Source organism: Hemibagrus wyckioides, linkage group LG05, assembly GCF_019097595.1.
Source record: "Hemibagrus wyckioides isolate EC202008001 linkage group LG05, SWU_Hwy_1.0, whole genome shotgun sequence".
Classification (NCBI taxonomy): domain Eukaryota; kingdom Metazoa; phylum Chordata; class Actinopteri; order Siluriformes; family Bagridae; genus Hemibagrus; species Hemibagrus wyckioides.
The window spans coordinates 24,115,444-24,136,108 of NC_080714.1; the positions used below are offsets into that span (position 1 = coordinate 24,115,444).

Here is a 20,665-nt window from a genome sequence, read left to right on the forward strand (position 1 = left end):
CTCTCTCTCTCTCTCTCTCACTCTTTTAGCTCATACTAGCATTAATGATTAATGCTCATAATGAGTTCACAAAATTCTCTTAGGTCCTGTCAGATTAGCTGATGTTAGCTATAGTTGCCTATGTTTACTAGTTAAGATTTTAACACCCATTGGGAGTTTAAATTCTCTCAGGAATCAAGTCAGATTAGCTTGTATTAGCTAGCTAGCAAGCAGGTGATGATGTTTTCATATCATTTCAAAGGGACAGACACGCATTTACTATAAAGCTACAGAGCTTTATTTTTTATAGCCTCTGCTCTTAAAAAATCCTCAAGGGTTGTTTGATTAGCTAAGAGTCCCTAGCTTCCTAAAGGGGATTTAATCTGAAGTTTCTCTGATGGGAAAGCTCTCTGTTATAAGGCTCTATATAGTTTAAGTTCCCCCAAGAGAAAAAGGGTTCTAGATTCATTTCGCCGTTTTTTTTTTTTTTTTTTAAGCACAATGATTACATGTTGTGTTTGAAATTTAATAGTCTATTTCCTGTGTTTATTAAAAAGAAAACAGGAAATTATTTGCATTTGGTGGAAATTAACAAACTGGGTTTATTGGAAAAAAATATTGCAGCAGTTACAAATTATATCTGTGCCAAGGGACACGATCAGAATATCTGCAACGAATCATCAGAATTATCAATTTTGTGAAAGAGCTGGGTGCAGGATTATTAAAAAAGTGTAACCATCTATATGTATCATGCCATTTTACTATACATACAGTATATGTTGTATGGTGCCTATTTTTATATGTGGCAAAAGATTTAATCAGTTCATTTTGCATTTGTTTAGTGCAGGTGTGTGGATGTTTATACAGATGCACCAACATGCCGAGCACCGTGCAGGCTGCCTCATGGGAAGCCACAAGCCTCTGGCATCGTTAGCTGCTTGTAGGTGGCACAAAATGTCCCTGTTTAAGGAATTCTCCCAGTTTGGTGCTTACTGTATATAGGGCAGGCAAACAAAAAGTCCCAACATGCATTCAGGGATGCGAGAACAGCAGTACAAAAAGCTCCAGAGAGGAGAGCGGGCCACCCACTGATACACTGCCAGAGCAATAAGCGTTTCCGTGGAACAACGGATAAGATCTCAGGAGGCCACAGAGGGATGTGACTCATCACTGTGCTGACACACGACTGCTCAGAGATTCCTTGCTTCCCAGTGGCTGCTTAAATGCAGCACATGAGCCATCTTTCTCCTTCTCTCTGATCTGAAAGCCCCCTACTGCTGAGAATCCTGTCTTCCTAAATCCTGAGACCCAGCCTGCCATCTGTCCCTTGGCACCACCTGCTAAGCCCTTACCTAAAAACTCTCATGCACGCAGGAAATGATGGGAAAAAATAGATGAATGAATGGACGGATGGATGAGCAGACACAAGCAGATGAACAGACGAACAAATTGCATAGACTGAATGAGTTTTTTCCTCATTGCTACACTGCAGAACAATTGTGTGTGTGTGTGTGTGTGTGTGCGTTCGTTCGTTAAAAGGAGACTGCATGAGCAACAGGCCTTAATGGCCTTCCACTAATGAAGCATGAACACAGCAGCAAAAGCCAATAAAAACCAATTTCCCCCAGCTGTAATTATACCAGTCTCTTAGTTAATTACGCTGGTCTTGGCGTTGCAAAAAGACGCTAACGTCCTTAGCAAGGAGTTAAAAGGAGCTGCATTATTGAAACACTACACTTGTCTAACTGAACAAAGGCTCACCCATTTAAAGAGGGAGAGGGATAGAGAAAAACCAAGAGAGGCTGCGTGACTCAAATTCTTCCATAGTGGACAAGCCACTTCAGTTGAAATGTAATAAAACACTATGATTATTAATAATGTTGTGAAACTAAAATGAAGAGTTGAGAGCTTGAGACTAAGTGGAAGGTGTGCAGATATCAGATATTTCAAATATTTGACACTGATGCATGAAGTGAAGATGCCTGTATGCCACTAAGTCTAGGTATTAACACCTACTTAATAGAATTTCCTGAATAAATTTCAATTGAATTCTTAACCAGAAAATAGAATTTGAATATAAAGTATTTCTCTAACTAAATAAATAAATAAAAATAACAAAATAATAATATTTTATTTATTTATTTATTTATTTTTTACAAAATACATGTTTCTCCTTAAACTGTATTTCATCACTTCTGATTCATTTTAAGGCTAAACATAATGAAAGATCTGGAACGACTCAGATGTGTTTCAGGAATTAATGGTTAGCTGGTAGTCAGAAAAGCAGATCAAAAATTGCTGTTTAGGACCTGATGTACTCCTGATTCGGATCACTACATGTTTTTTTAAAAACAAGAGGACGACTGAAAGGTGGCTGAAAAAAATAATTGGCAGGATTTTCCCACTGCTGCAACTTATTTATCAGAACATTTCAAGAAATCAAGATCAAGATTTCTGCATATATTCAGCCTATTTTTTTTTATATCTTTTTATGAAAGCAGAATAATAAAAGCGCATACAGAAAAAAGCGCATACGTAATGACGTACTGTACTTCCAGGTCAACTCTGTTCAAGCTGAAATGCACTGCAGTGGGCATTTATTTTTTCATATTTTCTTCATGAATATTTGATTTCTAGACTTTGTCCGGTGAAACAAATCGAATCAATTAAATATAAGTCAACATTCTATTCTTTTTTAAAATCATTTTATAAAAAAATCCTGAAAAATGAAAACTCTCTCTCTCTCTCTCGCTCTCTTTCTGTGTACAGTATGTGAACTTCTAATACCTGATGTGATGCCAGTGCTTGATCCTGACACATGGCTACTAGTCTAGTTCCTTTCATCCTCCAGACCTGTCTGATTCATCCTGATGCTCAACATCTGCTTGGAGCTTCTGTACTTTATCTTTTTTTCCTGCATGGAATACCACTTCTTCACTGGATAGTCTCACCGCTCAATAGTGTAAAGCCGTTAAAGACTAAACACTGCTGCTGTCATTATAAAGACTACAATGCTCATTCTGTCCAGCCGTCCAGCACACACTACACCGTGACGGTATTTAAAGTACACTGGTGTTGGTGAGCAATCAAAGCAATTCAAATTCACACCATCAGTATAATGGAAGAGGATGAGTCTTCAAGAACTTCAACTGACTGTAAATGACTTTAGAGAGGACATTGTTCATAATCACACTCTCCGGTGTTTATAATAATTTACATAAAACACAGTCTGTCGGTGTCACCCAAATGAGGATGAGGTTCCCTTTTGAGTCTGGTTCCTTTCAAGGTTTCTTCCTCTTACCATATAAGAGAGAGTTTTTCCTTGCCACAGTTGCCTCAGGCTTGATAACTAGGGATGATGTCTAACGTTAATCTTGGACTTTTGTACTATGTTTCTTATGTTCTGTAAAGCTGCTTGAGACAATGTCCATTGTTAAAGGCGCTGTACAAATAAAATTGAATTGCATTTCTTCCTGGCATCATCTAAAAGAGTTTCTTTACCACTCACACCTCTGGATTGGTCAGAAAGGATCTTAATTTGCATTACATTTCTGGCATTTGGCAGACGCCCTTATTCAGAGCGACTTATATTTTATCTCATTGTTTTTTATACAACTGAGCTAATGAGGGTTAAGGGCCTTGCTCAAGGGCCCAGCAGTGACAGCTTGGTGGACTTAGTATTCAAACTCACAACCTTCTGACCAGGAGTCTAACACAAATCTACATCTGGATTTCTGTAAAGCTGCTCCCTTGTTTTGCACTTCACATTTTAATGTTGCTGTAAACTGCCACAGTCATATGTCTACATATGTTTACAAGCCAAGCATCTTCATTTGCACCAAGAGCCACACAGACTGCATACTGATCACTGCTATTTTATATATCTGTCATGTGGAGTCTTATACTGTCTCTTATCTTGCACTGTGCACAAATTTGCACACATTTTACTTTTTAGTCTATAGTCCTGTCGTGTCTTTATGTAGCACCAGGTTCCTGGAGGAACGTTGTTTCATTTCACTATGTACTGCATTAGCTATATATGTTCGAAATAACAATAAAAGCTCCTTGACTCGACTCTTGACAGCCTAAATATGTGTTAGATAAACAAAACTGAAGTGACGTGAGAGAGAAAACACAGGCTGTGTAAAATACACAAGTCGTGAGCAGCTCCTGGGAATTATTAGAAGTAACAAGTAATTAAGCTAAACAGACATTAGTATGCCGAGTCACATATTACGTAAAACAACGCTGAGCAATATTTTGTGCACAACAGGAACATTTTAGTAAACTCGTTCAATATGAAGTGAAAAAAATGTCAAACATATATTTATATTTAGATACATTATACTGTGAATGGGGTCAGATTGACCCCAAGGATAATAGAAGGGTTAAAACACGCAGTTTCTATGGTTTGAATGAACTGATAGGTTCAATGAGATTTCTTGGGAGTTATATTATTATTATTATTATTATTATTATTATTATTATTATTTCTTTTTTTAATTCAAATTAAATTTCTACCCTTCAAGCAATCAAGTACAATACAAGCACTCCTCAGTCAAATACATAGTGTATAGAGGAAAAATACTGAGTATAGTCTGATTTAAGAAAGTGAGTAAAAAAGAGCAATAGAGAAAAAGACTAAAGCAGTCCAAAAGGCCGGAAGAAAAGGCCAGGCCTTCGCAGGAACCTGTAATTTCTCATCGTTAGAATCTTTTATTCAAAGCTGACACCCAATTATATTCTGTTGCACTGGCATCAAAAATATTATCATAGTCTTTTGGTTAAATGACTAAACATAATTTCACATTTCCTAACCCATTTCCTTTCTGAATATGTTTTTATTTACCGAGCATTAACTAATGAGTTTAATAAAATGTAAAGGTCTAGGGAGTAATAAATAGTAGAAAATAATAGTGACTCAGTCTGTCGGTATGAATGGTTACAGATTCACATATTTCTGAAGTGCAGCTACGAGATGAAGAATATATTTAGAGCTCTAAAAGCTGCACGGTTATGAGGGAGATATGGATCACGGTTTGGAAAACTGAGCTCTCGGTGTTCCGTGCTATTTCGTAGAAGTCAGCGTGAAGCCTGGGTTCCTGTCTGGAAGTTCTGCAAATCCATCTGGATCGCCTACGATTTCAGCAGAGACTCGACTGGAGATGGAATCAGATTTTCAAGTACTGACAGCATCTAAATTCTGGCTCTTGCTCAGTACAGTCGCATAATCATCACTCAGATTTTCCCCTCTGACCGGTGAGGCTATTAGCAAACACATTTGTGGCCCTGTGATGATGGCAATATTAGCTCCATCCTGGCCAGTAAGTCATTTGCACTGAATTATGTACAAAGCTCCTACTCCGAAACAGAGCTGCTATTGCCTACAAATTGATGCTACAATTCAAGCTACTGGAGAGAAGCTGCCGAATCCCAATTGCCTTGATGTCTTGCCATGATTTGGTCTGAAAATTCAAAATGCCTTTATTTTTTGCTTTCATGATATGCAAATGGATTTTCCGCGGGATCTTCTGCATGTAGAATTAAAGCCACAAAAAAAAAAGAGGCAAACTCGTTTCTAATAAACAAGGTGACAAACACATCGTTGCATCACACTGCAGACTAAATACAGCAGGTAGGACTGGTGTCTAATATATAGCGCATTTGCTGAGAGGAAGAAAAAAAGAATATTGGAAAAGTTCTCACTTTAGTGCCTTACTTTCAGATAGAAACAGCTTTCCTCTAGATTATAAGGCAAAAATGAGAAACAAGGACCATGATTTACTAAAGGACCGCATACAAGCTTATTTACTAGAAGGGTCAATGGAGGATTGTGTCTTTTTTTTTTTTTAAGTTAAAAAGGAAAAAAAAAAGGTTTTTATGTTGCTAGGAAACCAGATCTCCACTGATCTGGAGACTCCTTTCTTAAATGTTAAATATACATCTCCTTACAGAAAACTTCACCATGTCAACACTTAATTCTTGTTATTAGCTTTAGATTTCATGGCATGTCCACCATAAAAGTCCCTGCTGTTACTATAGAAATAATAATATATTCGAATGAGTGTTGGAAAATCAAATCAACACCCCCTGACCAATCAGATTAGAGAATTCAGAAACTAGCATGCGCTGTACATTTGGAGCATGTGAGCAATTTCTTCTCATAAATATTAGAGCAAAAATGAATAGGGTGCAAGCATTACGGATGGAATACATTCTCTCATAGAACAAGCCCGCTATACAATTAGTAAAAGTTTAATTCCATGCTCTGATGATTTTCTGATCATTCTCAGGATCAGTGATTTGAATGCAGTGATTTATATGATTGAACAAATTCACATTAATAGCACATTTTATATTTGTACATGCTTTTATCCAACATTACTTACAAACGAGACTAATCTAAGGACAGAATTTTGTAATTACGAGGCTCAGGGGTATAACGATGGCTTTCTGCTTTCGTGATTTGATCTCACAGTCTTCCAGGAGCTAGCATAGAACCTTCGCTACATTACTGTGGAGACTCACGTCTTATCGGACATACACTGAGCTCTATGCCAAAATACAGTGTTGTGCACTCCATGTTGTGCAGTTCAGCGCTGGTTAACATTCACTGGTTGTACCACTGCCATGATTTTGTTTCAGTAACTGCCAACATGTCCGCATGTCATCTGTTCCTGATTTTTCTTGTCAGTTACATGCTAAGTCAAACTGATTGGTTTAAAATTTCAGACTCTTCTGCCACATTGCTTTAATTGACATGTTGACATTGCAGTATGAATGAAGATCGACTTAGCATATTAGCTGGCAGCCATGGGGCACTGAGGATAGAAATGTGGGGTTATTTAACACGTTTGTCTTCTTTTGGTTGGTAAACATTCCTATAAGTCTGAACTCAATACATAAGCTAATGCCTGCACTAGGCATTTACACCAGGGATTTGCTTTTCCCGGACATAGATTAAACCAAATCCTTTTTAAATAAAGGAAGTATTCGAATCTTCAATCATAGTACTACAGAACTGGATACGATTCAAACGAAAATACTAAAATCAAATGGCTCTAAATTAGTTCCAAATATGCGATCATATAATCTGGTACTATGGAACTTCAGATCTTGCCAGTTTTTGTACAACTAATAAAATGCTGCCAATCTGTTTAATTATGTGCAATGAACACAATAAAGTGCAAGCTTGCAGAACTCTGAGAGCAGCGGAGATCTAAAGTTTTACTGGGGTTAACCCAAAACGATAACTGATACACATAGAAGGAGTCATAAAGGAGTCTTTTAAAGGAAACCTCTCCAATAAGGTTCCCAGTAAAAAAAAAAAAAAAGAAAGAAGAAGGAAAAGCAGGAAGCAAAAAGAGGGCAGACTATGGAAGTGAATTTCTGAGAAGTACCGAATTTTCTGAGAAGGTGGAGCTAATTATAAAAGGTGTGTCATATAATGTGGAAAGCCAAAAAGTTCCAAATGGTGTGGAACACGAAAGGGGCCAAAACCAGAACCTCAAAATAAAAATGCTGTACTGAAGGTTTGTAAATATGTTAGCTTGGAAAGCAAGGGCAATGCTGTGCAAAAATTGTAATATTATCTAGTAGCTAGTAAATAAAGAGGGTTTTTTTAAGGTTCTACATTTACAATTACATTTACGACATTTGGCAGGGGCCCTTTTCCGGAGCGGCATACAAAAGCGCTATCAATGAATTCACCAACACTGGTTCACTAGGTCACAGACTTAGGATACCATCAGCCTGAAAGAGGTGTCGAATCTTATTCGCAAACCTGAAGGGCCACAGGAGCTACACCTGATTCTACCTGTTTAATCAGTTGATCTTGGCTTTCAATAGACTCAGGTGTGGCTTCTGCTTGGTTAGAATGAATACCTGCACCCACACACCGGCCCTCTGCGGATAAGATTAGACACTCCTGTTCTAACAAAACCGTATTTAGGTCCTCAGGGTGTTCATTGTGCTGCAGTTGTGCTCCATTGTTGCCTCAGCTCTTTGCACACCTGTACCAGGGTTTATTTATGTTGGGATCTTAATACGGATCATGCACAGGTCCCTAAGGAGTAGCTTGGAAACCAGTGAACTACTGAATGGAAGCACTGAACTGTGTTGTGGTGTAAGAATAACCCGTCTTTTTTTGCCTTACCGTCCACGCATGCAGGTCGTGCCCGTGTGGTCCCTGCGATCTGGCCTCTCCGACAGGCACAGCGGGCCGTCTGTCTGGCGATGGTGCGCTTGGGCTGACTGCTGTCTCTGTTTAACATCACAATCTCACACGTGCCCACCGCCAACTGACCTGCGTGACCGACACACAAATAAACTGATTAGAAATGACTAAAGGCAGTTAATAAATGAGTACTGCTTTTATTTGCTTTGCAAAAGAACACGCTTCTTCATTCTTGGGAATAATGAAATTCCTCCTTGGCTGTGCTAGACCAGACTGTTACTTCCTCAGGCATAAGAATGCAACACCAACACACAGCACCATGACTGTGTTGAAATTTGGACAGACATTTTCTGGCATGCTGTAGAGGCACTGCAATATTTAATCAACAATATATTGTGCAGTTAAAATTCAGACACCTCAGGGTTGTCAGAGAAATCCACAGAGAAATATACAGTGACTTGTGGTTCGTAACGCAGTGAAAAAAATCTACTGGGAAACAATACACGAGTGCATACGACATATCCTGTATATTCTTACGCAAAATCTTTTGTTAATTAGTTAGTCTGATGATAATCTTTAATAAACTGTTGCATGGTTGTGCATTAATATCTCAAGCAAATCTTCCACTATATCACAAGCCTAGTGTTGAGTTTCATATTCTTCATCATTAGACCCTCTAGACTGAACACATGGCTCAGCACTTTCAACATATTTCATTTTTAGATTTGTTTAGTCATCTCTAACAGATATGGTGATGCACTGGGTACCCTGTTTGATTCAGAGCTTGAGTTACTCTGCATATTTCATGTACATCCTTATGGGTTTCCTCTGGAGTCTCTGGTTTCCGCCAAGTCTCCCACACCATGTTAAATTTCACATAGATTTGTGCATTATACCCAGTGATGGACATCTAGAATGTATTCCTACCTTGTATTCGATTATTCCTTGTACCTAGGAATAGTCCATAGTCCTGACCAGAATTAAAGTCATGGAAGGTGAATGATTCAATGAAAGAACAGGTCAAAGGAAGTTTTTTGTGCTGATGATTTGAATCCACAGCAAAGCAAAGATTCTTTTTAAGGTCCTTAACCACAACCTGCTCAAGTTGAACTCAACACATGCTTGAATTGCATTTAGTCAAAGTCATTTTGGGTTAAAGCATCAGCTAATGAGATTCTCGGTTGTCAGATACGTTTAAGTTCATTTGAATGTTAAACTCTGTGTACTTGGAATATAACCACCAGACTTGATACAAACAGCAAAACTTCTAGAGTTCAAGAGAGAGCCAAGAGAGTGATTGTGTTATGCTGGAATAATATGAATAAGCCATTCTTGAAAATGTAGATAAGGGAGATATCGGACTGTATTGGGCTAGAAAGATTTGGTAGAACTTATATTAAAAAGGGCATGCGACTTCGTTTCAGCTATGGGAACCACACAAAACTGGAAATGTAAGGCTTGTACTTGTAGTCTGAATGATAACCTGACTTTCATCTGAAAGCTGCATGCCATTACTGTATGTTTCAACATATTTGCAGGAGAGGACTTAACTACAATCTCGAACTACAGTCGCAGACATCTGCACTTTATTCTTAATAGCTATACTTTTCTATCACCAATCTGCATTCATATATAGATTTTTATATTGTTCCGTATAATTTCCCACCTGCACAATTAATTACTTACTTTTATTGAAATTCAATTCTTTGTATACCTTAATTTTATTATTTTTAATACATATTGATTCTATTTTTCATGACACAGACAGTCGATAAAGCATTTCACTCGTCTTGTATCTGTATGGTTGTGGAATCAGATTTGAGTTTCGTCCTCCACACAATACTGAAGCTAGAAATCACCGGTACTTTGCGTGTATCTGAGCGCAACGATGCAGACTTTCAAAAGTGTTATTTCTTTAACAAATTGCTGTTTCTTGTGTTCCTTTTGAACTATCTGCTCTATCCGTCCTGTTGAGACACAGCAGACTGCTCTCGCTGACAGATCTAAATGCCCGTCAGGGTATTTCTGACACTTCTTGTTTTGTAGCAGAACTTAAAATCAGGTGTTCAAGTGACCAGAAATACCCGAGCACTTCACAGAGAACAGAAGAGACAATGGGTGGGTGGGATGGCAATAGGATGCAATATCAGTGTCATAGACTTGAGTATGAGTCAATCCTCTGTTCTGGTGCTTTAGAAGTGTGTGAGGATGCTCTGTTTGATGGAATTCCCTTCACTGATTATGAGCTTTAAGGTTTACGATTCTTGAGAACGGTAATGGTTTTTCAGAACAGTAGCTATTTCCAGTGTCTGGAAGAGTAAAATAAAAACATAGTCTTTGATAAGAGGGCAAAAAAGTGCATTGCCTTTTCCAATAATTCTTATGTTGTTTCGCAGGCTATCCACAACTTCGAAATCCACAATTTTGGTGAGCAGTTTAGCATTGCTCTTTGTTAACTCAGCACATTTTCTAAGGCTTGTGTGCTCATCTTGTGAGTTTGCGTGGGTCTCGAGCCAAACAATCTTGAAACAAGCTTGAATTTGGTCCAGCTTTACCTCGAGTGTCGAAACTGTGGTTTTAAAGTCTGCAGAGAGAGTAGCCTGGTGTTCCTCTAGGAGGTTGGCAGTGGCTGCCATGCTAACATCTCTACCATCATCTCCGCATGCCTAAGCTTTCTCATCCTTTTTGCCTTGTTTTGCTGATTAAGCTGCCATAATTCGAGAAAAGATATGAGAACGACAGCAACATTGTCCAGTTAGTAGTAAAACCGAAGTAAGTCATGGGGTTTCAAGGCAGTTATAGAATAAAAAGATGTGGGAGCGAGACTCAACACGTGTCTACACCATCACCCTGTGGTTGTCTTTTCAAAAGATTTTGCAGTTCTTTTTTACACTTCATTGCACCATCTCAACAATGTTGGGCAAGCTGTTTTAAATGTATTGTTAAATTGATTAAACTACGCTACATTTTACACTGAAAAATATATTTATAAACAAAAAAAGGACTCTGAATTTATATATTTCTGTAAAGCTGCTTGAACTGAACACAAGTGCAGTGATAAAAAGAGAGATAGAGAGAACCAAATAACAAGAAACTTGAGACGTTTTTCCCTCTGTCGGATAACCTTACAAAGAATTTTAGTGGTTGAAGATAAACACCTTCAAATTTTAGATGCTTATGAAAAGCACTTGGGGCATCTCAGAGTGCAGAAATGGGTTGGATATCAACATTTAGTTTGAAGATAAAAACTTTCTTTTCTATGAATATATTTCCAGATGTAGGCTTGATAGAAACAGATATACTTATGAAAAACTACAAATTCTTAAAGCCATGAGTGTCTACTTTCATATGAGCTTCATATTAAGTACCACTGTGGAGTGGGACATGACAAAGTCATACAATGCTGACACAATAAAATAGGCGCAATTTCCACTTTTGGCCTCTAGGAAAAGAGTTAATGCATTAAAAAGTCTCTAATTAGAAGCCTTGTGCTAATCTTAGGTTTGGCCAAAAAGAAAGAATTGTGTGTGTTTGCATGTGTGTGGAGAGAGAGAGAGAGAGAGAGAGAGAGAGAGAGAGAGAATAAGTTAGCATATAAACTTGAGGAGACCAGCAATGTCCCCCACAACTCATCTTGTCATCTTAATGTGTTTATGTGAACATTTGGTCCCCACAAGTACAGCAATAGAAATATTAGTGTGTGGGGGTGTGAGATGGTTCTCTGTTCACGTGCAGCCATAATTCAGGCCAAAATTAAAAAGCATCTCTTTAGAACCTCATTCTGTCTGTCCCTCTGCTGGAGAGGAGAGAGTCCAGAGTATCTCTTTATAGTCTGGCCATTTCAGCCGGTGATAAAGAGCTGATTTACAGCATTAATTAATCTTCTCTGTTACTGTTGAAGGGCCTGCAGAGGTGCGATGAAAGGAGATTTTTATATCTGTAATAGAACGGTGGAACAGCGATGAATCACCAAAAACTCTTACTTTCAAGATTGGTTTTTCGGAGGACGCCATTCTCAAGGGCACCATAATTCACCGTGATCAGTAGGAATAAAGCCCCAATCAGATGCCTTTCTCAGAGAAAATGAGAGACAGAAGGGCCTGAGGTCATCTGGAAGCCGCGACTCCGAGTACTCTAATAGCTTTAATCAGGCTGTGGAGAAATTCCGAGTGGAGATGATGGAAGTCAGAAATCTCTTTTAAAAGAATGAAATCATGGGCCATATGCGTCAGTTCTCCTTCCTGCTAAGCAGCTGCTGATTACAGACTTCCAAAGCTTATTGCTATTCATCAGATTTTTACACGCAACATCTCCTACTTCCTTTTTTCCCCCTCCCTACCTCTTAACTGTCCTCCTCAATTTCTACCTCTTCCTCTCTTTTCTCTCTTGTGTGTTTGCTCAGGCCTGGATAAAATGCAAACGCAGCAGCGTACGCTAGCTGACGAGGATGATGATGATGGTGGTGAAGATGATGATGATGATGATGACTGTTTCTGCCTAGTCAGCACTCCACACAGAGCCATGTGATGAAGACAGGCACATGGTGCAACATAGCTTCAGCGCCTCAACCCCTTGTGTATAGATACACGCATACCTTGGAGCCGTAATATCTTTACCACACACGGCATCAAGGTGTAGACAGCTGCACTCCAGCTGATAGCTGAGACACCCTGAAAAACAGTTTTGCAAGAGTTTTGATTTTACCCGTCAGTCTGTGAGGTTTATCAAGCTTGGCACATTTCCACTGAGCTTCTTGAAACCTTTTGAAAAGTCAAATAGTTTCTGGACTATATAAAAACAAGAAGTACACACTTTCTGGATGAGTTCCTGTTTTGCCCTAGCAGCAACAGGAGTGACTACAAGCTTGGAAAATAAAACATTTATTAGCTAGTAAATGTTCCAGTGTGCTTCCCAGTCCTCATAAGAAACTTTAAAGGACCCAATTAGGGAAGCTGGAAAAAACAAGTTGCATCCCAAATCACTTACACACTATACACTTACACTATGCACTATTCATGCTATCGTCTAGCGTACGAGTCTTAGAAGGGTAGTAACCTTTCAATGGATTGTTTTACTAAGCCCAATGACATCAAACTCACGTAATGTGATGCTGCTAGATTTAGGATAATATGGTGACTTTTTAAAATGTTGAAAAATAAATCACAAAAATGTGCGTGGGTTAATTTAAAATATATCCGTAAGATGTCTTGTTGACTGGAGTGTCAGCCATCTTTTCTCATCCAGCATCGGCACCTCGTAGCTCCGCCCCTTTTCCACTACATAAGCAAAGGTTGTGCGTTCAAAGTTTTAAGCATCGTCCATCATCTTTTGCATCATCTGTGTACTTGAAATGCACTTCAAAAAAGACTGAGAGTGTAGACGAATCCAATATTTCTGTTAAAGTGTAAAGAATAATACACGAAAAACTACATCTCTATGTGTTTTATTCCTCTGATAGCAAAAATATTTGGCAACACTAAAATTTTTTTTAAAGTTATTAAACTTTTAATGTCTATGAAAGTCCTGTTCCTGTTATCACTTATGCTATAACTATCATCCCTGTTAAACGGTAACTCCATCACTCCGGTCTCTTTCTTTTCTCTCCTGACGTTAATAAGACAAAATATACACCATGTCCTGTTACAGAGGAACTACAAAAATGTCCACAATTTTTCCTTCATTTTTCCTGAAACCAGCTAAAAGGTTATAGCTTCGGCTCTAACTGATCCCAAGTCTTGACACAGGAGACCCCTTCCAAATATTTTCTCACAGAAAACTTCATATTAACGATTACACACATTTTTAAAAATCTGTCCACGATGTACTGTAAGTCCTGGCATTAGCTGTCCAAGCTGACCAATCAGAACTTAGCATTTAGTGACTAATGAAAAGAATTATATAAAAATAAAAGAAGCCCACTATCAAGTGTGGAAAAGTCCATCAATGTTACATGTGGCTTATTTAGAAATTGGGAAAACATAAAAACAACGTTTTTTTGTATCTGTGATCAGGTATATTTTTATTATTCACACTTTTCTACCTTTCAGAAGTTGAGATTCTAAACAGCGCTGCATAAAAGCACATCATTTCATAATCACGTCGCATGAAGAGATCATCTGGAGCTGATCTGCTTGTCCTCCAGCGAGGATTTTTATTAATACATCATCACCAAGATGGAGTGCTGTCTTACATCACTGACATGCTCAAATCACATATTCTACTCCACCGTGGCTGAAAATAGCAGATGATCATAAAAGATCATAAAAGCAATGTTGTCACTGCATCTTCCCCAATTAGCAAATGAAGCATGAGATATAAATTCATGCGTTTCATATGTCAACATATCTGTGCTATCTGTATTAAGACATAAATAAAGGACAACGATAAAGAACAACGCAATCCCGAGCTCATTCTCTATCCTGATTAGCAAACGTGTAACATGAAACAACACAAATAAGGTATAATCTAGCAGGTGATGTCTTTAGACAACCCTTCTCCTTTTTCTTGAAGATAGCTGGACCACGGACAGTTTTTAATTGCTCACGTAGCATCTGGGGTTGTCTAACTTCAATATGGAGACAATGTGGTGACAGAAAATCTACTAGGTGAAAAAGTGTGCATTGGTTTTAACCTCAAAGCAGCTGAGAAGGTTTTTTCCACATAAGCTTAATCGGCAGTTATGCTGAACCCTCTGAGACACACATCCTGTGTTACTGGCTAACATCTGTCAAAGCTATGATCTAAACCTGTGAGAATATATGAAAACAGACCAGATAAATGTGAAAGGAGATGTCCGTCCACCTGTCCACCTGAGAATTTGGATCAAGAAGCAGGTTATAGGGTTTATATAGAATTAGCAACAGATTAGATTTTCAACTTGATCCAAAAAGGGTCAAGGTTAAAGCTTGGAAATGGTTTTCTTCAATAGCTTCCTTTCTGTTTAAAGTACATTTTAAGTTTGTTTTATTTTTTCAGGCAGACAAATTAGCAACAAGTAGCTGTTTTGCTTTGCTAGCCAAATCAGTGCATATTAATGGAATAATATTATATAAAGTAATTCAGAAAACAATTTTTAGCTTAAAATTTAAATGAGACGGACTAACTTGGTCCCCAGTCCACTCCTTGCTCTTGGTCAGATCACTAACAAACACACTCCCGCTATTATGCAGAATGTATACTTCATACAAAAACGGATAGACTCCATCTTCTTTAAATAAATCCTTGACAAAACAGAACTTTTACTTGTACTTTTTTACTTCGCCCCTAAAACTCATATCACTAAACTTCCAGAATAATCCACTGACATAAACCGTGCCACTGTAAACTTAGCAAGATTCTCAGTCCAGGCATCATTTTTCATTTGAACACACTTTCATTTGAACTGATCAGGTCACACATTGCTTTTTATCACCTTGGCAACACTGGAACACAGCTTCGACCTTTACTTAGTTTGAAAGACGCTGAGCTTAACCTTAGATTACTGCAATTCTCTCTTCTTTGGCATTTCTGACGAAACCCTTAACAGAGCGCAACACATTCAAAACTCAGCTGCTAGTTCAGTCATTACTCATGCTAAACTGCAGCAACAGTTACACTGGATATCCATTTCACAAAGTATTCCTGCTTTTATTAAAAAATTAAAAAAAAAAAAACTCTCAGATCCACCAATTCTGGCTTACTGGTGGTCCCAAAGACCAAACTGACATAAACCTTTTTAAAAAAATCCTTAAAAAGCCAACTGGAAATGTACCATTTGTCCGTCTGCCTTCTGTTCAGTTCAATTCCATTCAATTTTATTTATATGACACATTTAACAAGGACACAAAGCACCAAGCAGCTTTACAGAAATAGAGAGAAGCGAATAGGGGGTGGGGAATAGAGAGAGGGGAATAGAGAGAGGGGAATAGAGAGAGGGGAATAGAGAGAGGGGAATAGAGAGAGGGGAATAGGGGGTGGGGAATAGAGAGAGGGGAATAGAGAGAGGGGAATAGGGAGAAGGGAATAGGGAGAAGGGAATAGGGAGAAGGGAATAGAGAGAGGGGAATAGGGAGAAGGGAATAGGGAGTGGGGAATAGAGAGAAGGGAATAGAGAGAGGGGAATAGAGAGAAGGGAATAGGGAGTGGGGAATAGAGAGAAGGGAATAGGGAGTGGGGAATAGAGAGAAGAGAATAGAGAGAAGGGAATAGAGAGAGGGGAATAGAGAGAAGGGAATAGGGAGAAGGGAATAGAGAGAAGGGAATAGAGAGAGGGGAATAGAGAGAAGGGAATAGAGAGAGGGGAATAGAGAGAAGGGAATAGAGAGAGGGGAATAGGGAGAAGGGAATAGGGAGTGGGGAATAGAGAGAAGGGAATAGAGAGAGGGGAATAGAGAGAAGGGAATAGAGAGAGGGGAATAGGGAGAAGCGAATAGAGAGAGGGGAATAGGGAGTGGGGAATAGAGAGAAGCGAATAGAGAGAAGGGAATAGGGAGTGGGGAATAGAAAGAAGGGAATAGGGAGTGGGGAATAGAAAGAAGGGAATAGAGAGAAGGGAATAGAGAGAAGGGAATAGGGAGTGGGGAATAGAGAGAAGGGAATAGAGAGAAGGGAATAGAGAGAGGGGAATAGAGAGAAGGGAATAGGGAGAAGGGAATAGGGAGTGGGGAATAGAGAGAAGGGAATAGAGAGAAGGGAATAGGGAGAAGGGAATAGGGAGTGGGGAATAGAGAGAAGGGAATAGGGAGTGGGGAATAGAGAGAAGGGAATAGGGAGTGGGGAATAGAGAGAAGGGAATAGAGAGAAGGGAATAGAGAGAGGGGAATAGAGAGAGGGGAATAGAGAGAAGGGAATAGAGAGAAGGGAATAGGGAGTGGGGAATAGAGAGAAGGGAATAGAGAGAAGGGAATAGAGAGAGGGGAATAGAGAGAGGGGAATAGAGAGAAGGGAATAGAGAGAAGGGAATAGGGAGTGGGGAATAGAGAGAAGGGAATAGAGAGAAGGGAATAGAGAGAAGGGAATAGGGAGTGGGGAATAGAGAGAAGGGAATAGGGAGTGGGGAATAGAGAGAAGGGAATAGAGAGAGGGGAACAGAGAGAAGGGAATAGGGAGAAGGGAATAGGGAGTGGGGAATAGAGAGAAGGGAATAGAGAGAAGGGAATAGGGAGAAGGGAATAGGGAGTGGGGAATAGAGAGAAGGGAATAGGGAGTGGGGAATAGAGAGAAGGGAATAGAGAGAAGGGAATAGAGAGAGGGGAATAGAGAGAAGGGAATAGGGAGTGGGGAATAGAGAGAAGGGAATAGGGAGAAGGGAATAGGGAGTGGGGAATAGAGAGAAGGGAATAGAGAGAGGGGAACAGATAGAAGGGAATAGGGAGTGGGAAATGAAACATTTTAAAACTTAAATGTATCCCTAATTAGCCAGAGATGACGATCATGAGGAAAAATTCCCTGAGATCATATGAGGAAGAAACCTTGAGAGGAACCAGACTCAAAAGGGAACCTCATCTTCATCTGGGTGCCACCGGAGAGTGAGTTTATAAATCCAAATTTATAAATTTAAAGCCATGTTCATGGTCTATTCACTGTTTCCCTATTTATTACTAACTTTTAAGGATAATGCATAATATTATTATTATTACTATTATTATTATTATTATTATTATTATTATTATTAATAATAATAATAATAATAATAATAATAATTATTATTATTATTATTATATTATTATTATTATTATTATTATTATTATTATTAATTGGATTCAGAGCTAGAGTTTATGGAAAGTAGAATGGGAGTTGTGGGAGTAGAACAAGATAAGATAAGATAAGATAAGATAAGATAAGATAAGATAAGATAAGATAAGATAAGATAAGATAAGATAAGAACTATATTAATCCTGAAAGAAATTCTTTTGACAGAGACTGCTTCAGATTACACGAGAGAAATAAATATAAATGAAAATGAGAAATTATTAGTCATTACTGTGGTACACAGGCAGCACCATGCTATTTTTAACTCTGACACATTTCTACAACGTGGCCCTGACTACCTGGGTTAAATATACGCTACTGTAATGTTGTTGCAGAATAAACATCATGGGTAAATTCTTATAAATCAAAAATAATTGAACCCATCAGTGATGTGCAGCATAGCAAGTTCCAAGACAAAAGTTCATTTTCTCAGAAAACTAACTGCTAAAATTATACTAAAAGGAAAAGCATGGGGCTGCATGATATGGACAAAAAAGGTATTTTTGGATTACATTGCTGGACTTGATTGTGATTGTGATGTGCCATGTGATGAATTAAAACAAACTATTTGCTTGTGATTTATCAATAAATTCAATTCACTTTTAACAATGGACATTGTCTCAAAGCAGTCTTACAGAATACAGTAATACCTCACACATCCGCGAGGTTACATTCCAGGACCCATCGCGAATGACGAGGTTTTGCGGATGTGCGGTGGAGTCACTAAAAATGCTAATAGTGTCCTGTAAATGCTTATTTGTTTGCTTATGAGTTTAAACCCTAAATATGACCCCACTCATGCTCCCAAAACATTTTAACCCTTTAATGTTCTGTTCAACCGTTTGGTAGAGTCACTATATTTCATTAACAAATTTTTTTAGCTTAACCCAAGCCGACTGGGCAACCGTTTGGTAGAGGCCGATATTTAAATAATTATGGGGTCTGTTAAAAAAACAGTTATATATTGTTGTTATTATTGACCGAATTAAATAACTGATGCAAAGTAAGAATTTTTCCATTGCTTTGGACATTCATTTAAAAGTTAGCTTAATACATTACCCTTAAAAAGAAATAAATGTTTAACGTAACGTTTAATGCAGTTGTGTGATGCAGCCCAAAGGATTATCCTCCAACAACAGCATGTCCCAAAAATTGCAATTTTACTGCAAATTAAAATTGCAGAATATCCACGAAACAATTGTTTATGTTACCAAGAAACTGCAAAGTCCTGAAGACGTACCAATGTACCAACTATTACAAATCACTGTCAATAGAATCTTCTTCCATAAAGAAGGTTAAATTAAGTTTCCTTACAGAAATCATCACTATGGCAATGATTAGTTGCTCTTCCCTGTTATAAAAAAACAAAAATCTTATTAGTATTAGGTTATGTGAAGCCAAACAAGTCCCTTTGAATGCCCTGTTACTATAGCAACAATCATCTAATAAACCGAGTGCACTGATATAAACTCGTGATTTGCCTTGGCACTACAGTGAGATATGCTGCCATGGAAAATTAATCAACACCTTCTGCCCAATCAGATTTGGGAATTAAACAGTGCGGTGGTCTAATTGAGTTTAATTAGGTTACACGTCTTTCAGTCATTTAAACTAATGCAGTGTGAAATATATATTAGACACATTATAGCAGGAATGATGTCTAGTCATTTCTGTAAACGTTCTCAGTCATCATGTTCTCTGGCCAGTTGGAATTTCTAGCGGTAGTAGATTGGACTTACGTTACAGGAAGACGCTTCACCTCTCATCCGAGAGCCAGAGGGTTGATTTACAGCAATAATTAACAGAAAGTTTAAGATAACTGCGAAATTCGTTTTGATTGTAGCCTTTACTGTCTTTTACAAGACGTTAAAATGATTTTATTCACCCCCGTATAAGCCAAAAACGTAGCCTGCCAAGCGCATGTCACTTATTCAAGTGTAAAATCAGGTTTACGACAATGGAAGCACATTTTTTTTAAAAAAACAAACAGGTGTGAAGAGGTTTTTAACTGCCCCGGGTCCACAATCATATGGCTTTAATGCTAGTAACTGCATGGACATTCCAGTTCTGCTAGTGCTAGCAGAGTGCTGAAGTTCAGCCTAATGCTACATCTGTGCTACATAACAATACTAGCAACCTTGGGCTGCTTATTTTATTACTTTATAAATTAGCCTGTTCTGCAGGGTTATGTGCTATAGCTTGGAGGTATGTGATCGATATTGCTCTTTTATTACACTATTACACTTTTGTGTCAATTTTAAGGCTGTTGTTTTGTTGGTGAGGCATTTGAAGGCTACCAAATTTTTTTTTTTTTGTTGTTTTTTTTACTGCAGTTGTGGTTATTACTCTAACCTTGCTTGCAATTCAAGCTGGAGTCTAGGCTTAGATAGATACAGGCTTACAAAACAAAATCATAGAATGAAATGCAGTTCCTTTTGAAGGTATATGCTTCAAAACATTGCTTTTAGAGATATAATTCGAAATGTATTTACTATTAGCGGTTAGCGTTGTATTTACAATTAGCAGATTAAGTGATTGATTGATTGAGTCATTCATTCATGGTTATGGTGTAATGCTCTGGATGGAATCTAGTCCATCACACAAGGTTCGGTTTAGGATTAGGGTTAACTAAACCCCATGTTCAAACTTGGGAACCTAGAGCTGTGAGGCCACAGTGTTGCCCATATAGATGTAAAGTTAGAAATGAAAGCTATTATTTCACGTTCAGTAAGAGTTAGGGCTTTTCTGGGGTAATTTTGATGTTTTTTTGTTTTTTTTTTT

The 20,665-nt window shown here is 38.2% G+C and overlaps 1 protein-coding gene across 3 annotated transcripts in view; it reads right to left on the bottom strand.

Moving 5' to 3' along the window:
- The window catches only part of tafa5l (TAFA chemokine like family member 5, like), a 103,025-nt gene that overhangs the window by 39,768 nt on the left and 42,592 nt on the right, over positions 1 to 20,665 (bottom strand). For all 3 annotated transcript variants that reach the window (XM_058388899.1, XM_058388898.1, XM_058388896.1), the window contains one exon: positions 8,135 to 8,284. In XM_058388899.1, coding sequence (XP_058244882.1) covers positions 8,135 to 8,284 — 150 coding nt within the window. The remainder of the gene's footprint in view (positions 1 to 8,134; positions 8,285 to 20,665) is intronic.